Source organism: Condylura cristata, unplaced genomic scaffold, assembly GCF_000260355.1.
Source record: "Condylura cristata isolate star-nosed mole 26May11 unplaced genomic scaffold, ConCri1.0 scaffold00002, whole genome shotgun sequence".
Classification (NCBI taxonomy): Eukaryota; Metazoa; Chordata; class Mammalia; order Eulipotyphla; family Talpidae; genus Condylura; species Condylura cristata.
Window position 1 is genome coordinate 50,297,921 of NW_004567103.1, and position 19,482 is coordinate 50,317,402.

The 19,482-nt window shown below is 34.8% G+C and overlaps 1 protein-coding gene across 1 annotated transcript in view; it reads left to right on the forward strand.

The window, feature by feature from the left end:
• Positions 1-4,275: 4,275 nt before the first annotated feature.
• The window catches only part of SLC38A11 (solute carrier family 38, member 11), a 44,561-nt gene continuing 29,354 nt past the window's right edge, over positions 4,276-19,482 (forward strand). Inside the window, exons 1-7 of the mRNA XM_004674596.2 lie at positions 4,276-4,339; positions 4,831-4,948; positions 6,872-6,946; positions 11,367-11,501; positions 12,413-12,478; positions 16,877-16,983; positions 18,958-19,037. Coding sequence (XP_004674653.2) covers positions 4,304-4,339; positions 4,831-4,948; positions 6,872-6,946; positions 11,367-11,501; positions 12,413-12,478; positions 16,877-16,983; positions 18,958-19,037 — 617 coding nt within the window. The 5' untranslated portion in view covers positions 4,276-4,303. The remainder of the gene's footprint in view (positions 4,340-4,830; positions 4,949-6,871; positions 6,947-11,366; positions 11,502-12,412; positions 12,479-16,876; positions 16,984-18,957; positions 19,038-19,482) is intronic.

Sequence of the window (19,482 nt, forward strand, 5' to 3'; positions counted from 1 at the left end):
TTTGCAAATTAATGTATTTATCATTTTATTTTTAAAATTATGTTGATTTACAACAGTATATAAATTTCAGGGGAATAGGTTGTGAATGTACGTTTTCAGATCATATCTACCACCAAAGCACCAAACATTTTCCTCCATAGTCCACTAAACTCCTCTCTGGTTTGAGCACACACATGCCTCCTTTTCTGCTAGCCTCAGTTTTGCTGTGAGAGTTTAATGGTTTGTTTGGGTTTATTTTTATCTGTTACTTTGCTCAGCTTTTTTTGTATCCCACATGAGTCACTTATTTTGCTCAATATAATCACCTCCACGTCCATCCATGTTGTCATAAATGGCAAGATTTCCATCTTTAAAGTCGTGTCATATTCCATTGTATATATATTCCACATCTTAATCTACTCATCTGACATTGAAACTCAGGTTTTTTTTTTTTTTAAGATTTATTTATGAATACAGAAATGGGGTACAGGCCAGAGGGGCAGGGGTGGTAAGAGGATTCACTAGAGACAGAGTGGGGAGCAGAACAGGTAAATTGATGAAGTACACTGCTGAGGGGTACACATGCAGGCTGGTCAGGAGAGGTCTGCCACACATGTGGGTCACCTCCCTGGCTGGGGACTGAATTTGTGAAGTGACCCTATCTAGCTTCGCAGTGCTGTGCTCTAACCCGTTGTGCCACCAGTGGGAAGGCCCAAACTCAGTTTTTTGTTTTTTTTTTTTAAAGATTTATTTATTTATTTACACAGAACTGGGGTACAGGCCAGAGATGCGGAGGGTGAGAGGATTCACCAGGGACAGAGTGGGGAGCAGAACAGGCAGATCGACGAAGAACACTGCTGAGGGGAGCAGCGGGCGGGTCAGGAGAGGTCTGCCGCGCCATGTGGGCACCTCCGGGGCAGGCGGGAATCGAACTCATGAGGAAGTGGCTTTAGCTTCTCAGTGCAGTGCTTTAACCCGCTGCGCCACCAGGGAGGGCCCCAAACTCAGCTTTTAAAAAACTAATATAGGGGCCTTCCTGGTGGCCTAGGCATTACGTCTCAGTGGTATCACTGCTACAGCCTGAGTTTTATCCCTGGCTAGGGAGCTAACCACATAAGGCACAGCAGAATCTCTCCTGTCTTGCTTTCTTCTCCCCTTAGCAGTGTATTTCAGTAAATTTGTCTGTTCTGCTCCCCACTCTGTCTTTGGTGAATCCTCTCACTACATGACTCTCTGACCTAGGCCCCAGTTCCTCTATCCAAAATAATAATAATAATAATAATAATAATGAAGATTTAAAAAAATAAAATAAAATAAAGAGCTTCTGTAAGTGCTGTTACATAGAAATATCTGGATTGGATGAATCCTACTTGACTATTTTGAATCACAATTGTGGTACCAAAAGAAGCTGTGTTAATAATTGTTTATATATATATATTTATATATAATTTATATATAAACAACAGAAAATCCCCCAAATCAGCAGTTTAAACAAGATGGGAGTTTATTTTCTTTTTATATCATCTGAACAATCCAGATCTGGTATATCTACCAAGAACCCAAGATCCTTCTATCTTATATCCAAATTCAATATGAAGTTCTCAGTAGCTAGTAGGACAAAGATAAAGCTCTTGCTCCAGCTATCATGTCTCTATATTCCAGTTAAGAGGAAAATAAAGTAAATATATTACCCTTCTCTTTATACAAAAACATCTTAGTCAGGACTTAGTCATAACCAGATAAGAGTGAAGATTTAATTTTATTCCTCTTTCTAGGTGACTATAGTCAGACAAAAATCAGAAATTTCATCATGATGGAAGAGGAGAAAATGGCAATTTGGAGTCAATAGTTTGTTGCAATAGCTATTAACTCTCCACACTTTGTACACACTTAGCCTAATAAAGTAATTCTCTGTTTGGATTTAGCAGCAACATTTATTGAGAGCATATTATGTGCCAAGTAATTAAATCCTTTTAAGAGAGTGTGATGGGCTGAATGCATCTTCTACATATATTATGTTGAAGTTCTAAACCCAGGATCTCAGAATGTGACCTTATTTGGAAATTAGGGTTTTTGCAGGTATGGTTTAGATGAAGTCATTAGGGTGGCTTGAATACAATATAGTGATGTTTGTATAAAAAAGGGAAGTTGGACACAGACAAACATGTCCAGATTGTATGTTATGTGAAGAAATACAGAGAGAATGCCATGAGCAGATGGAAATAATGATGCAACTATAAACCAAAAACCACCAAAAGCTAAGACACCAAAAGCGAAGAGGGGGCTTGAAAAGATTCCTCTCTATAGAATCTTTATAGAATCTCCTCTATAGAAACATGGTCCTGATAATACCTTGATTTTGGACTAGAGGCCCCCAAACAGATTTATTCCTATTTTTAATCACATAGCTTATGCTGTTACAGACACCATAGGAAACTAATGATTTAATTCCAACAATTACTGCTTTTTAAAAAGACCTGTCATCCTTCCCTTTTTCAAATAAAATTAAATCTCACCGGTTCTCCCTGGTGGCGCAGTGGGTTAAAGCACAGCACTAAGAAGCTAAAGCTGCTTCTGCATGAGTTTGATTCCCGCCTGCCCGGAGGAGATCCACATGGTGAGGCAGACCTCTCCTGACCCGCCTGCTGCTCCACTCAGCAGTGTACTTCGTTGATCTGCCTGTTCTGCTCCCCACTCTGTCTCTGGTGAAGCCTCTCAGTGCCCCTGCAGCCTGTACCCCAGTTCTGTATGCATGAATAAATAAATCTTTAAAAATATTAAATCTCAAAAAGTTAATTAATTTGCTAGGATACTTTAGCTATGAATCAAATCTAGGTTTTCCTGATTTCAGAGCCTGTTCTCCTAATTTGCTATACTAATGCACCAAGTCTATGGTATTTATGTTTATTCCTTCTCAGCCTGAACACTACAGAAAATTGTGAAGTACTATGCAAATATTTGGTGGTTTTATTATCTCTCCCAGCTGCCTTTGCAGCATAATTTTGTAACTTAATCAACCAAAAAAGTGATGCTATTCATAATTAAACTGAATGAAAACCTCACAGTAGTACTGTCTTGGGCAAACCAGAACTTACAGTAGTACTGATTTTAATACATTCCTTGGTACCCCACCCCCATGACTCCTAACCAAATATAGGTAAATTAAAATACAATATATAAATAGAAAAGATACACTTCAACTTCAAGATATAGTCATCCCTTAGATGACTCCAGGGACGAAGGAAAAGGAATGGGGACAGGTAAAGAGGTTCCAATTGTGCAAAAGTTTTACTTTTGCAACTTGAAGGAAATAATACAAAATGTTAACATTTGTTAATTTGATAGAGAACATATAGTTTTTTTTGAGTTTGCTTTAGTTTTTCCACGTTTTAAAAATGGTTTAGTATTTCTCAACTTTAAATGTCTATGAAAAAGCTCTTTTATTATTTGATAATGATTTATATGTTTCTTACTGTCCCTAAAACTTCTCCATATATTCTGTATCTTTGTGATTGGATATACTCAGGCCTTCAGTTTCCTTATCTGTAATACAAGAAGGAGGAACATGATCTTTTGAGAATCTCTGTAGATCAGGTAAACGAGGTACCATCTCTTTCCAGTCCTAAACTTCTCAAAGTTCATTAGCTGTATCCGTGATCAATTCATTTTCCTTTACTCATCTTGAAGTGATCTTTTTTGAAAAGTCATCAAAAAATATTTGACCAGAGCATGCTCAATAATTATGTCTGCTAAAATCCTAGAGACTATTCCGTTGTTTATTTCCATTTAAAGCAAAAATTCTAAATTTTCATGTCAGCTCTGTCACAGAAGAGATGGAGATAAGAGGAGAAAGAGGTGATAGAAGAAAAGTTGCCCCTCAGTGGCAGTGGTGCTACAGCGCCCTTACCGGGGCAGCAAACTCCAATAGCGATTAATTTGGTAATGAACTAAAAATAAGGCGTCCAAACTGTACAATCTGGCATTGGCAGTGAGGAAAGAACAAACTGTACTTTGCATCTGGGGGCGGGTGAAAAAAAAAAGGCGGGGTGAGGGGTGAGATGGCTGCTCACATCAGTGATATCCTGTAACATCTTCTCTTTAGAAGGAAGGTACATTGGGCTGGGGGGGGGAGGGGGACCGCCCTAGGCTCCCGCCACCGAGAGAGCTCACCGCCGCAGTCAGTGAGGTCCGCGAGCAGAAGCGCTGCCTCCCATCATCGCGGCGTGCGGACCCCGGACGTGCGAGGTTGCGGAGGAGGCACGTCGGGTTAAAGCTAGGGTCCAGGCTCGGGGACCTTCGGTCTGCTCAGGACCCGGCTGCAGTCATGGACCGGGAGCAGCTGCCAGATACTTCCCCACAGGTAAAACTGGCAATGAGCAGGGTCTGAAGTCTGGTCGGGTCAAGTTCATTAACACCCTGCAAGAGAGGGCGGCTTCCTTCCCAGGGTTTTTGATTTAGTGCCCAGAAAGTTCCCCTGGAGATATATATATATATTCTTCTCCCTTGACCCAACCTCTTTTGGGCTGTGGGAGTGCGGCACAAGCACCAATATTAATTTCACAGAAATCATCACCTCTTTGACTAAATAACAGATCTTGTACTCAGATTCCGCGCAGCAGTCCCAGAACTTGGGGCATCTGTCATTAAACAATTTAGGAAGGAGTTTACAAAGCTCTGTTGATGTACTAGCACTGATTGTTACTCTTTATTATCCTCATTATTTTCTTATAGTTGTTGATATTATTTATTATTCTAATATCTTGATCGTATCCTACATTGCATATTTATCTGACATGTTTCTAATTTCTTGAGCTAGCAGATATTTAATTGCCATTTTATGTATTGAAATAGAGCTATCTAGATGACAGAGAAAACCTCGTTTCTGAACATAAACGTAAAGGGAAAGCTTGTCTTCAGTTTGCTGCTGTTTTTAATGTTGTCAACTCCATTATAGGATCTGGGATAATAGGTAAGTGTTTTGTTTGCTTGTTTGTTTTCACTGAGGTTTACAACACTGTTCATGTTTCAGAAGTACAGTTTCACACTTTTCGGTACCACACCTATCACTAAAGTATGAATGACCTGCCACTAGCACCCCGAGAGCCCCCTCAAACCTTTGCTCCCACTTCTTACTCCCTTGCCCTCTAGTAATCACACTGTCCAGTTTCAGTTTAAAATAAAAGGCCAAATTCAAGATTCTTGTTAATGTGTAAGATGCTTGCTAGTGTTCATCAATTATTTTTAAAGGAAAAGTTCTTAAATGATAACATTGGTAGTCTTCTTCCAGAAGAACCTTCCTTCCCCCCATTTTAGCAATGTGTATCACATAGCCTCCTATGCAAAGAATGGGGTTGTGATTCACTCTTCTATATTGAAACATGCTCACATGCCCAAGATTAAGGACTTGCACAGGAAGATGCTGCATTTTGTTTCCAAAAGCCACAGGAGCAGTTGATAGTGTTACCTAATTTACTTTTTTTCCTCTATCTAAAATACCCATCATTATTTGAATCACCTTCTGTGACTTTCAAGGAGTCATAGGTATTTGGAAATAAGGGAGGTACAAAAGTTTATTGTGAAAACACTAACATTTAATGTGAAAACATAACCAACTTTGCAAATTTATTTTCATACACTATTTCCTTCATCCATTGACATAGTGTTAAAATGTGAACTTTGTTAACTATTATGATGTAATTATTTTGACTATCATATGAGCAATAGAGATTTGTTAAATTTTTTTTTGACAAAAGAACTAAAAAATGGAATGAAAATAAGCAGCTCATATTTTCCCAGTTTTCTTAGGAGAAAATTCTGCAATAAAAGTATATTATTATATTAATAGAGTTATTTATTTAGTGTTTATCATTTGTGTTGTTATCTGAAAATGAAAAATTTAAGAAAAGTCCTGCAAATTGCAACATTCATTGAGAACATGACTTTTTCCTGTAGAGTGTTGACATTTTAGTCACAGTTAAATTGTCTTAAGTTGTGACCATCATTGAAGCTTTATCTGGGTTGATTTTTTTTTTAAACTTATCACAAGTTGATCTATTTTTATTTTACTTACTTTTTGTACATCAACAATTTTTCTTTCAAGAGGTACATAAAATGGAGGTACCTGAGCTGAAGCAGAAGCAAGCAGGGAAAAGGCTTGTGTGAAATTCTCTTTTCACACACCTCTGAGATGTTGGTGACTCTACATGGCAGAATTCCAGAGTTAATTCCTCATGTGAACCCTTTAAGCTGATCTATGTCAGCAGCACTAACAAGCACCTTTTGATTATGCTCAACAGATTTTTTAAAGAAGAATTTTTCAGAGAATGAAAATTCTGGGTGGAAATGTTTTGAGTATATATTTACAAAAATATATTATTGTAAATTTGCCCCAAGGTTCCTGAGAAATAATTTCATAGACCTTTTTATAAAAACAATTTTTCCTCATTTTTGTTTATCTTTACCCTACCTGCCTGACCCATTTGGCTCCAGGGTCCATCTTTTTTTAATCCCATAAATTTTCTATGCTTTTATTATCTTCTCTGCTTTCCCAACATAAGAAAAGTTTTAGATCTTTTTTTACATGTATTCAAGGTTATATATCTGATCTCCCCTGAAGTGAACATTTGTGTAAACTGGCATCTATTTTTATTTGCCATTTTTTACTCTTACTCATCTCAGAAGCTTGCTCTGTTGGCATGCCTGCAATTTACAGAATTTTATTCTGAAATAAGTATTAATCTACCAACATTTTGTTTTAGTGGTTATGCACAGTTTACAACTACCATATAAATGTGTAAATTTACTTCAGTTACTACATATAGTTATTTCAGAAAAATTTCTGGAATTCTATATACCTTATTAATGTGCTGGGTGGATATTTTGTTTTTTCCAGGATTGCCTTATTCAATGAAGCAAGCTGGCTTTCCTCTGGGAATATTGCTTTTATTCTGGGTTTCATATGTGACAGGTACAATGCTATATAATTGTTTAATCCAGCAACTTAAATTGTAGGCACCATTTTACACACACACCCTGCAATTGAATATCCTGATTAAAAAATGCATCAAAGAATCCAAAAGAATTTAGATACTTATGTCTGAGGAGATTTACTTTACTTGCTAATCCTTTGAACAGATTAGGAAAAGTACAAAAGCATTATATATTACCCAGCCTAAATCCTTTTCATGTGCCTTTTTCACATTTTGCATAGATGGTAGATGGGGAAGTCATTTTGAAGGCTCAGTACATCTGAGCAAGACTGTGCTTTCAAAGTGAACACATCAGGGCATCCTTCCCCACAAAAACTTGGGGCCAATGCACACCACGTGCAAGCTCTTTCATCTCTGTTTGTGCAGGTGGAACTGAAAGCCTTGGTGCTGGGCCAGCAGGGTGTGCTCAGTCACACCCTCCCTACCTTACCCAGGCTTGCCCCATGTACCAGGGTGTCACTATTTTAAAAGGCAGCACTAAGGTGCTTCTCTGCTACCTTTCTTCTGCTTACCCATCTTCATGTAACATGTTCACTTACTTAATAACCCACATCTTGTCACTCCCCTACCTAAATGCGGGCTTTACAATTCATAATCATCTCCTCTTCCTGTTGTGCTCATCTCTCCCCTGACATCTCATCTACTCACCTAGTACATATGCAGGATATTTAAGATCAACGTAAGAGGCAGCCATCATAAAATCATAAAAACACACCACCTGCAATGGCTGCTGCTCTTGCGGCCTCCATGTGATAACCTTGTCCAACTACTGCAAAATAGCTCAACTGCCCCCTATTCTGTAGTATTCACCTGGCTGTCAGGGAGCTGCCTTCCTGGTGAGGTTATGACCCCCAACTACCATTTCCCTCAGCTTTCGGCCAATGACTGAATGATAGAAACCCCAGTGAAGTGGCCTCCTTGCCTCCAGGAGGGAGTAGTGCGAAATAGAGTTGAGCAACAAAGCTCCGCCACTGTAGGGCTAGGCCACAGCTGATCTCCACTTGAAGCCACATCCACACTGAACTGTTTCTCCTGCTCTTTCAATGCGTCATGCCCCTTTTCCTGAGACCACTCCCTAGGTAAATCACTTGTCCAAAAATCTATGTCAGCTCTGTCTCTGGAGACTCTAAGATAGCATCCCTTATAAAATCTTTAGCTTCCAAGACCAGCCATTAATTTACTCTTTTACCTCAGCATGTAGAAGAAATAGCAAAGCTTGCAGTAGACACCAAGGAAGAACTACAGAGCTAGGGGACTCCCTTCCTCCCTGATATCTTACCACCTCCACTCCCCAAACTTAAGCTCCTTCTAGCTTCTACAGCTCTCAATTCATAGCTTAACACTGAAAACTTAGTCATTTGGGTGTCTCAGAGTTTTGTGCTTATTCAGAATTGCTGCTGTTTAAAAATTGCATACTATTCATGAGAGCATTTACCACATTAAAATTCCCAGTCAGAGATTTACTCTTGTCATTTTTAATTTCCTGTTTCCCTGTCACTCGGGACTGACAATTAATTTGCTTAATATCCTAGGCTTAGTAGCCATGGTTTATTTGAGTGTGTTGTGAACATTTACAAACATTGTAAAACAATAGAGGAAAACATTTGCACTTCCTCTGATGTTTGTTATCATACCACACCCACCGTGGTCATTAATCCATACCATCTGGTCTCTTTTCCCCCTTTCTTTCCACCTTCCTTTGACTCCCCTTCCAGAAGCTTCCATTCTACAGTCATATTTCTAGGGTTTGTTTCAGCTTAACTTTTTAGTTCCTGTTTTATTAGCTATATTCTACATATAAGAGAATCGCCTAAAACTTGTCTTACTTCTTCTGACTTACTTCACTTAGCATTATCCCTTCCATATCTAGCCATGCTGTGGTAAATGGCAAGATTTAATTTTTTTTTAATAACTGGTTTGTATTTCATGGCATATATGCCCCATATTTTCCTAATCTACTCCTCTGTTATTGGGTGCTTATTTCCATAATGTGGATATTGTCAGCAGTCCTGCAGTTAGCCTAGGAGCATATATATCTGTTCAAATTATTATTTTTCATTTTTCTTATAAATACCTAGCAGCAGAAGTCCAGGGTCTTTAGTAGATCATTTTTTAGTATTTTGAGAAGAAGCCTCTATACTGTTTTTATAGGGATTTGACCAGTCTATATTCTTATCTATCAAATAATTGTGTGATTTTTCTTTTTTGGTTTATTAATATGGTATATCATACTGACTGGTTTTTCTAATATTACTACTAGGCCACAAAATTTTTGCTTTTGTTTTTGTTGCCATTGGAGTTGAGTTCCCAAAGACATCACTAAGGCCACTATCTCAGTGTTTTGCCTGTATTTTCTCTCATATATTTTATGGTTTTAGGTCTTACATCCAGGTCTTTATATTAATATTTGTATATAGTGTGAGAGTGGTCTAGTTTCTTTTTTCTAGGGCCTTTTTTCTGCACACCATCTCTAACATTTGTTGTTTCTGGTTTTTTTGTTGTTGTTGTTCGTTTGTTTTTGTTTTTTCAATATGAACCAATAGAACCACGAGTCAATCACATGGAAATAAGGTGGTATCTCATTGTGGTTTTGATTGTCACCGTACAGGTCCCTGGTGATGAGTGATATTAAACATATTTTCATGTGCCTGTTGGACATCTGTATGTTTTCTGCCCATATGTTGATTGGGTGATTTAGGTTTGTTATTATTGTTGTTAAGTTGTATGAATACTTAAACATTAACTCCTTTTTGGATGTATGATTGCAAATATTTTCTCCTATTCAGTTGTATGGCTTTTTGTTTTGATTAGGATTTCTTTTGTTATACAGAAGCCTTTTAGTTTGATATAGTCCCATTTGTCTTTTGTTTTTTGTTTTTTTTTTTGGCTTTTGTTCTCCTTGCCTCTGGAGCTGAGTTCCCAAAGACATCACTGAATCCAATATCTCAGTGTTGTGGCTATATTTTCTTTCATATATTTTAAGGTTTTAGGTCTTCCATCCAGGTCTTTATGTTAATGTTTGTACATAGTGTGAGAGTGCTTATTTTATTTTTCTGTATGTGGGTGTCCAGTTTTCCCAGCACCATTTGTTGAAGAGACTTTTCTTTTGTCCATTGTATATGCTTGTCTCTTGTCCAGTTTAACTGTCCATATAAATGTCTCTTTATGTCCTTGCTCTAAATTCTGTTCTATTAATCTTTATACCTATTTTTTATTTCAATACCATAGTTTTTAGTTACTATTTCCTTGTAGTGTAGTTTGAAGCATGGAAACATGATACCTCCATTCCTTTTTCCTCTTCTTTTTTGTTTTAATTCATTGATTTCATGTAAATTTAAGTAATGTTTGCTTTATTTCTTTAAAAAATTCCATTTGACTTTTATAAGGATTGCAGTGAACTTATATATTGTTTTGGGTAGTCTGGGCATCTTAATAATGTTGGTTCTTCCAAAGGATGAGTATGAAATCTTGTCAATTTTTTTTTTGTATGTGTGTCTTCTACTTCTTTTAAAAATGTCTTACAGTTTTCATTAACTAGGCCTTTCATCTTCTTTGTTAGGTTTATTCCTTGATACTTAATACTTTTTGATGCTACTGTAAATGGGATTTATTTTTATATCTTTCTCATCTAGTTCATTATTTGCATATAGGAAAGCAACATACTTTGAATGTTTATTTTTAACTTGTCATTTTAGTATACCTTTATATTGTTCATAATAGTTTTTAGTGGTGTCTTCAGGATTTTCTAGGTTTTCTGTGTATACTGTCCTATATTCTGCAAATAACAATCATCTTACTTCTTCTTTTCCAATTTGAATTCCTTTTATATCTTTGTCTTGCCTAAAAGTAATATCATGTTTGAACTTTCATAGAGCTCTGATCATACTCATCCCAAAAATAAAGTTCTTCACTAGATATCACATCTGTGAAACTGGTTTCCTCTTCTCTGTTACTCAAGTCCCCTCTGATTTTCTCCTTGATAAATAGGTTGCTTTACAATTTTTCTCTCTTTTGCATCTGCAAACTTTTCGCAGCCCTCCATAATGCTGTAGCAGTTATCATTATAAAACCTTAGCCTGATCTCCATTACACCCCACTCACAATCAAAATATGATGCTTTGAGACTAGTCTGCATGCCCTCTTCTGACCAATTAATTAAATGGATATCTTTAAGTAAATTTGCATCCCAATAAAAAAATATACACCTAGAAAGTAGCATCTCACAAAAGGTTGTGTTTTATAAACAGAAAGTAAACCTGATAGTGATAATTGTTTTGGAATATATTTAACTCTTCACTAAAATTTCCCTTTTTCTGAATGATAGTTAAATCAAGGCGTATTTTAAAAAACTGTATTAAAGGTTGTCTGACATTTACATAATTACTATTTTTGCTACAGACTTTTCCCTGGTTTTATTGATAAAAGGAGGAGCACTTTCTGGAACAGACACTTACCAGTCTTTGGTTAATAAAACCTTTGGTTTTCCAGGGTATCTCCTCCTCTCTGTTCTACAGTTTTTGTATCCTTTTATAGGTAAGATAAATATGAAAAAGAATAATGTAATATTTGTATAGTCATTTCTGAATAAAACAGTTCTTTCGTTAATAGTGAAAGGATACAGTAGTTGAAATATTTTCCAAATTGTTTACTTCCTTAGCCATTTTCCCCTTCTTTTGGGGGGTCTTTCTGGTTGATTTTCTGAATATTTCACTGAAATAAGTTAAGGCTAATTTTCTTTAAGGTAATGCTGTGTTTCCCTAATTTGGTGATAAACAGGCTAATATCAAAGTAAGAAAAACAATAGTTTACCTAAGACTTGAAATACAATTTTTGAAAACCTGAGAATTTATGAGAACTATGTACAAGGCCAATGTGCTATTTAAAGATTGTGCCACAATGATAAAAATGTCACCTTTTCTTAAATGAGTAAATTGCTAACCTTCATCTTGGCCAAATTGACTTCATTTTACAAATAAGTAAAACAGAAGCTAATTTTCAAGCTACCAGTTCCTTAAGACTACACAGACTTAAAGCTCAGAATATTTTTTAAATGAGGGAATATTTTAAAGCCTTCACAATTTTCTATTATTATTCCTCACTTTGAGCAATATACATGTTACCAAAGAAAAATTTGGTAATGGAATCCTAATAATAAAATATATTGCATTTTAAGTCACTACCAAAATGCTATTATTATAAATATGTTCTAGAAAGAACCAATTTGTGAAGTGAAATCATTTTGTAATGAAAGATTGATATACCACTGTAACGTTGGTTAGTTAATGTAAAAGTTGTACATATTAGTAATCATAATATGTATTTGAAAAATGTATACTTGAAAGTTTACATCTATTGGGAAGTAATAACTGATTACTATAAAATATTCTAGGTCAAATACATGATAACTTGTTGATGACTGTCTTATTTTAACTCTGTTTTTTTAGCTATGATAAGTTACAACATAATAACTGGGGATACTTTGAGTAAAGTTTTCCAAAGAATCCCAGGAGGTAAGTTGAAATATTTATTTTATATAACTATTCATAATTAATGTGGCTTATAGTAATTTATACGTAAAATATTTCCAAGTGGAAGAATCAGATGAATTCAAAATCTGACATCTATGATCCTGAAGAGTGAATCTACCTTTATATGCAATAATGTGCTTACTAAAAATAGGGAATATAATAATAATGTTATTACAATTCTTAGAATGCTTTATCTTTTAAGTATGTTTTAATACAGATAACCAACTTTCTGGTGTCACATTTTTTCATGTACTATTTTTACTTTAACATTTCTTTAATATGCAAGTTGATCTTTTCCCATTATTTACATCAAGGTATAACTGTAACAGTAAAATTAATGCTTTTTAATAATCCTGTGATTTTTGATGCATGCATATAGTCATATACACAATCAAAATAGAGAGGAAATTCCGAATTTTTCCTGCTTCCCTGTATAGTGACGTCCTTCCTGATCTCTAGCACTTGGCAACCACCAGTCTTATTCTCTCCCAAATTTTGCTTTTCCTAGAAGGCCAAATAAATCACACCATACAGTATGTAGTCTTTTGACTGTGGCTTCTTTGACTTAGCAAAGTGTTGGTGAATTTTTCCTTATCTTTGGATCTATCAGTAGTCGTGCATTTATTATCTTTTAAATCCCTTAATTCTGTTTGATCGTATGAATGTACCTCTATTTATCTAGTATAAATTTTGGTTGCTTCCAGCTATGAACTTTCTCAAGCAGACCTTTTCAACACATGTCGCAACCCCACTCTTTGTAGAACCCTTGCTCTTATGGCGGTTTGAATAATTTTGAGATCATGAGTCTTTTTGTTTTGAAGATTGTGTCATCGAAGCCACAAAATATCCATTTATTTGTGACCTAACTAGTTGTTACACTTGAGATTGATGTAAAACATCTTTCCTATTAGTGCTTGAATCACTCATTTGAAAGCCAGATAAGGTAAAATAAAATAAAACCTAGAACTATAAATTGTGCCTATTCCTCACACAGGATATGACTTGACCATTAAATCACAGATGCACTATGTGATAGAGACAGGTTAATTGACCTCTTTGTGTTCCAGATTCTTCATCTCTGCATTATGGATCAGAATACCACCTGCTTCATAGAGTTGTTTTGTAAAACAAAAACAAAAACAAAATAATAAGGAAGTACTTCCCATGTAGAAGGCTTACTCACACTTTTAACTATTAATATTGCCACCCAGAACTCTGCCACTTCTGTCCCAGCCTTCCACCTCCAAGTTATACTTTCTTAAACTAATATCATATGAGTCTATGGAATGCTAAGGGAAAATGAGGTAGACCATGTACTGTATATGCAACATTATCTAAGTTATGTATGTTTCTATTTCCATAAGTAGTTAAGGAGAAGTTGACATATAAAATCAAAAAATTGTTTGTTCGATTTCTTTGATATTTTTCAGTTTTTCAAAAGAGAATGTGTTAATGTAAAAGAGCTCTTTATACCTTTATTTTCTTATATGAGAAGGAATACATATTAAGAAAATATTAGAAAACACAAACAAAATGGAGAAGATAGACATTCTCATAATGTTTTTCTCTTGGAATAGTCATGGAGAGACAATACTTTTAATAATTTCCTTCTTTCCTTCCTTTTGAATTATATTTTTAGAATTTTAAGAATTCAAATATTCACATGAATGATATAATGCTCTACATTTTGTTCTTTAAAGTGCTTCTTCGTGTATTAAGGACACACTTTCATGTCAAATCATAGAGATCTATACTGTTTGCTTTAATAGCAATTCAGTCATCTCTTGTACAAGCACCTACTGTATAGTAGGATACATCATAATTCATTTCAGATAGATACAAGTTGATAAATAAATTTTATTTATTAAAAAATTTTTCAGTAACATGAGTATGTACTTTTTATAAAGATCTCCTAGGTACGGCCAAAATTTCATTTGAAACCACCTTCCTGATTATTAATTTTATAATTATCAAAAATGACCTTTAAGAAATAGGTCAGTTATTGAGAGCACACTTTATTCTTGTCAGTTTCTTTACCATTGTTGAATGTGGCGTTTTATGTTTTATGCTTTTTTTGGATCTCTTTAAAGCACAGTATGCTGCCAAAGTATTTTTAGAAGTAAGTCATCCATAGAAAAGTTGTATATTTCCCCTGAAATACACTATCATTATCTTAAACTGACAAGTGGGCAATTGCATATGTTTTTCTCAGGTAAGCAAGGCATTGCTTCTTGATGGGTCAGAGTAAGGAGAAACACTGGTATAAGAGGTAGCATATTTGATTTTGAAATTTTACAAGAAGTTTACTATTCAACTATATGGCTTAGCAATTCCAGCTCTGGGTACTTATCCAGAAGATATTTATCCAAAGAAAATGAAAACAATTATTTGAAGATAGGCCTTGTTCATATTAGCAAAATTTACAGTAACCAAGATATGAAAACAACCTGTGTCATTCAGCGCATGAATGGATAAAGGAGAGGTGATTTTCATGCACTCACACACACACAGGCATACACACACAGAAATTCTACTGAGCATAAAAAAGCATGAAATCTTAACCAATTTACAACATGAATGGAACTTGAATTATATAAGCAAAATAAGTCAGACAAATACCATGTGATTTCACTTATATATACAATTATAAGACAAACTAACAAAACAAAACATAAATACTGAAAACAGTGTACTGATTGATAGGAGGGAAGTGGGGGGGTGCACACATCTCTTTATAAATAAATATGCCATGGAGATGTATTATACAGCATGGCAAATGTGGTTAGTGGTATTGTACAGTGACTTGAAAGTTGCAAGGGAATAAATCTTAAAGTTAACTGTGTCTTATGGCAAGTGCAGTTACTGTGGTAATCTTTTCAAAACATTGTGTTGTACACGTATAACCAATATAAAACACCAATTAAACCTCAAAATAATTTTTTCTAGTTTCAGTGTTCAGTTTTCTTTTCTATGCTTGTTCAGGTGCATTTTTGTTAGAAGATCATTATAGGTAATAGATGTCATCATTCGCTCATTAGTAGAAAATATTCTTCATACTAATGGAGATACTCACTAATTAGGCTCCTACATGAATTCATAACAGTCTATCTTGGTGTTTTTCTAGACCTTAAAATTTTCCCAGTGAGGAAATATATTTTCTATAAAACATATTAGAAGCATATTTTTGAAAAAATAAATAGAAACAGATTATAAAAATAATTAAATGCAATTTAACTTCACTAAAAATGTATAAATAATGAAGTTCAGGGTTTTGATAACTTGAACTTCCTGTTTTACTGTTTAATTCACAGCTTCATGATGATTGTTTAGTTGAATCTTAGTTAAACAAAAACTTATTATTCATCCTTTTTGTTTGCATGTATGTGTGTTAAACTGCCATTTCAGATTCCAGTCTTGGAACTCAGTTTATAAGCCATATAAAAAAAGTACTTTCATTTTTCAGAATAATCTCTCTTTTTAAATCACATTCACTTTATTTTATCAGGCTTTACACTTTGCACAAATGAAGGCACAAAGACTTACTAGCCCTGACAACCTTTCAAAAATAGAATGACGTGATGATCTCTGAAGGAATCCCAACTGAGCTAAAAAATTTAAGCAGTGGTGTAGTGTCTCCATTTGAAAAGATATGTAGCTCTGAGGGTGAAAACTGATTAGCATGTCTTAAAATATATAAATCCTGCCATGCTTTATTTTATTTTCACCTCTTTCATTTGTGTTTGATACAGAAACACAATATTCTCTCCTTATGAGAGTCAGGAGCCTGACGACACGTCAGGTCAGAGCTGTTCGCAGTGACATTTCCCTGTTCAACGAGTTGCTTCTGTATACTGTTCTTCAAGGAAGCCATTTCTTTCTCACAAAAGGAAAGTAATATAGTGAATACATAGAGAGACCTCAGTCTTGGAAATTTGGTTATGGTTTATTCTCCAAGCCTTTTTAGCACACACAGTTAAAAAACTCAGACAATGCCCTGTCCTTATGTAGCTTTATAAATGAAGCACTTTGAAGGATTGGAACAAAGAGTGCAATTTCTTGTGTTTGGGAAGGATCAATGTTGGTTCTGGTTTGAGTATATTTTAAGGAGACAAAGGAAGGTAGAAGTAGGAAAACTGGCAGGCTATTAAAATCATTTGAATGTAAAATGTTAGAGCATTAATTTAAATGTAGGTTCATGTTTAAATTGTCCAGTACATACATTTTTGTGATTTATTTCTATTTTTCTATGGTTTTATGGAATTAATTGGACTCCTAAAAAAGCCTTTGTAATTTATGTGTTGTTACACAGTTATAATTAAATGTTTGTTATTTATTTATATTACACCTATCTAAACACTTTATAAATTTATTGTATTTTAGTTGATCCTGAAAATTTGTTTATTGGTCGCCACTTCGTTATTTTACTTTCCACGGTTGCCTTTACGCTGCCTTTATCCTTGTACCGAGATATAGCAAAACTTGGAAAGGTAATTTTGGCATTTTAAATAAGCTTAGAAATGCACTTCATTACCTGCATTTGTGACACTACTGTCAATTTGGCCAAGTTCTTCATTACCATATCTATCTTTAACTTCCTGTATTTTACTTCGAACTATACTGAGTAAGCTATGATCAAATCCTTAGCATATGTAGGGGAACTGGTGGTTGATTCATTGACAAGTGTGAACTAAGTATATCATTTCTTTTTCATTTTGGTGTCAAATAGCTTCTTTATGTTTAGAAAATATAAAGAACTGTACTTAATGCAAGATTTACTGGAAACATATTTTATCATTTTTTAATATACACAGGGCAAACAATTTGAAATTAAACTAAGAAGTGAGGATGAATCATTTTTTGGCTTAAAAATTTTGTAAATGACAGTATCTGCCATGCCTATTATCATCCAATGAGTTTATATATCAATGTATTAATTAATTGTTGAATTTGGACAATATTTATAACTCGTATAGCTAAAGACAAATGCTGACCCCTTTCTAATGAAACTAACCAAATATTTACTCAAATCACCACATATGCTCATTTGCATAGATTAGCCTCTATGTGTCTGTATTTTATTTCCTTACACTTAAACAGTGTTTGTTTTTTACCCAAAATATTGTTGGCACTATAGCTATCTGATGCCAAAATTTCAGAAAGAAATTTTTTTTAAAAGAATTATGCATATGATATTTTTACATTCTATTTTTTTAAAAATTCAGCAGTTGATTAAATTTTACTTTTCCCTTTGATGTGTATCCATAGTTATGTCTCTCCTCCCAGGCAGAGCTGAGGATGGAGGTGATATTACAGAGTATTCTGACCATTCCACCTTCCTTCCCTAAGAGTCATTATCACAAAGCATTTTGGTGACTAAAATGATTGAACTGTTTTCTATTTTACATGTTCAATAAGTATTATCTTCTTAGAGGAGAAAAGAGGCATTGATGTAATGAAACCTGGTAATCTATCACATTACTAGTAACCACTTCCCCTCCCCCTCCCCAAATATCCTTTAAAATTGTCACATTGCAAAATCTAGATAAATCTCCCAGTGAGCAAAGCAGAGCAGCTAAGAGCCCTGACCTGCAGTCTGGCTGCTTGCCTTTGAGACCCCCTGCAGTTTCTAGCTATGTGACCTTTGGATGTTACTTAATATCTCTCTCAATAGATCAGAGGAGTTGAATGGAACCTTCTTTCTGCTTAAAAGCTAACAATCCACAAAATAAGGTTAATGACATTCAAGTGAAATGCAAGCAATTTGATATCTTTCTTTTAGAAAAAAGGTCCAAAATGTGCTTATTCATTAAAAATTTTGAAGTAACAACACAAACTTAATGTAATGAATGCATAGAGCACATACACAGGGACCAGATTATATTTTAGCCATTTGAATAGTAGCAGAAGGGAGAGAGGAAGAAGCAAAGAAAATTTAGAAGTGCAGGCCAAAGGGTGAAAACACAAAGGAAAACCAGATTAACCAAGCAGGAGAGCAGAGCAGAAAAAGCAGAGGCACTCCCTAAAATGGGTATGGATGGGTAGGTATTAGGAAGGGTGTTGTGTTGGGAGTGAGGGTTTAAGAAAGACAAGCAATTGTAGATAGAAGAAAAAAACAAAAAAAAGCAAAAACCCACAAGTCAGCAGTAGCACCAAAGAAAGAAAACAATTTACTTTTGTGTTCATAGACTAAAGCCATCTTTTTTGTATTCTACACAGAAATCCATTAAAAACATTTAGTCATTTTACAAGATAGTCATGTGACATTTGTATTTTAAAGGAAAAAAAATCTCAGATGAAATTCTGATAAGAATTTCTATGCCTTAGTTTATCAACACCATTATATAAAAGTTTACTACTAAAGAATTCATGAAAAAAACACATGATAAATAGAAAAAGCTAATATTTTTAATAACAATAATCCCTGCTCTAAACTGACAATATCATTATATCTTCTTTTGTAGATCTCTCTTGTTTCTACAATTTTAACAAGTCTGATTCTTGGGATTGTAATGGCAAGAACAGTTTCATTGAGTCCACATATGTAAGTTTTGTGATATAAACAGTCCCAATGGAATGCTCTAGTGAAACTAGCTAACGTTGATTTTAATTGCAAAATTGGATTCTCATGATCAGTATTTTTTGAGTAAGTGATGTATAATGGCATTTCTGTAAGATTTCACATATTTTCTCTATCTTAAAGAAGACAATATGAGTTAGCTTAAGACATGATGTCTATCACAGTGCGAGGAATATGCTCAGTCTTCACTGAATCTTATTTGTAAAGGACAACAGGAAACCAAGTGGACAGCTGTGTTGATGACGCAGTACCAAGGATACATATTTTTTCCTATTGATTCATTGTTCTGCAAAATCACTTCCCTTGTGATGGTGAGCTACGTTTATGCTAGACTTTTTTTTTTCAGCGTATAAGGGAAATACCAAAAATTATGCCTCACATTCATTTGGAAGAAGTGTGAAATATATGT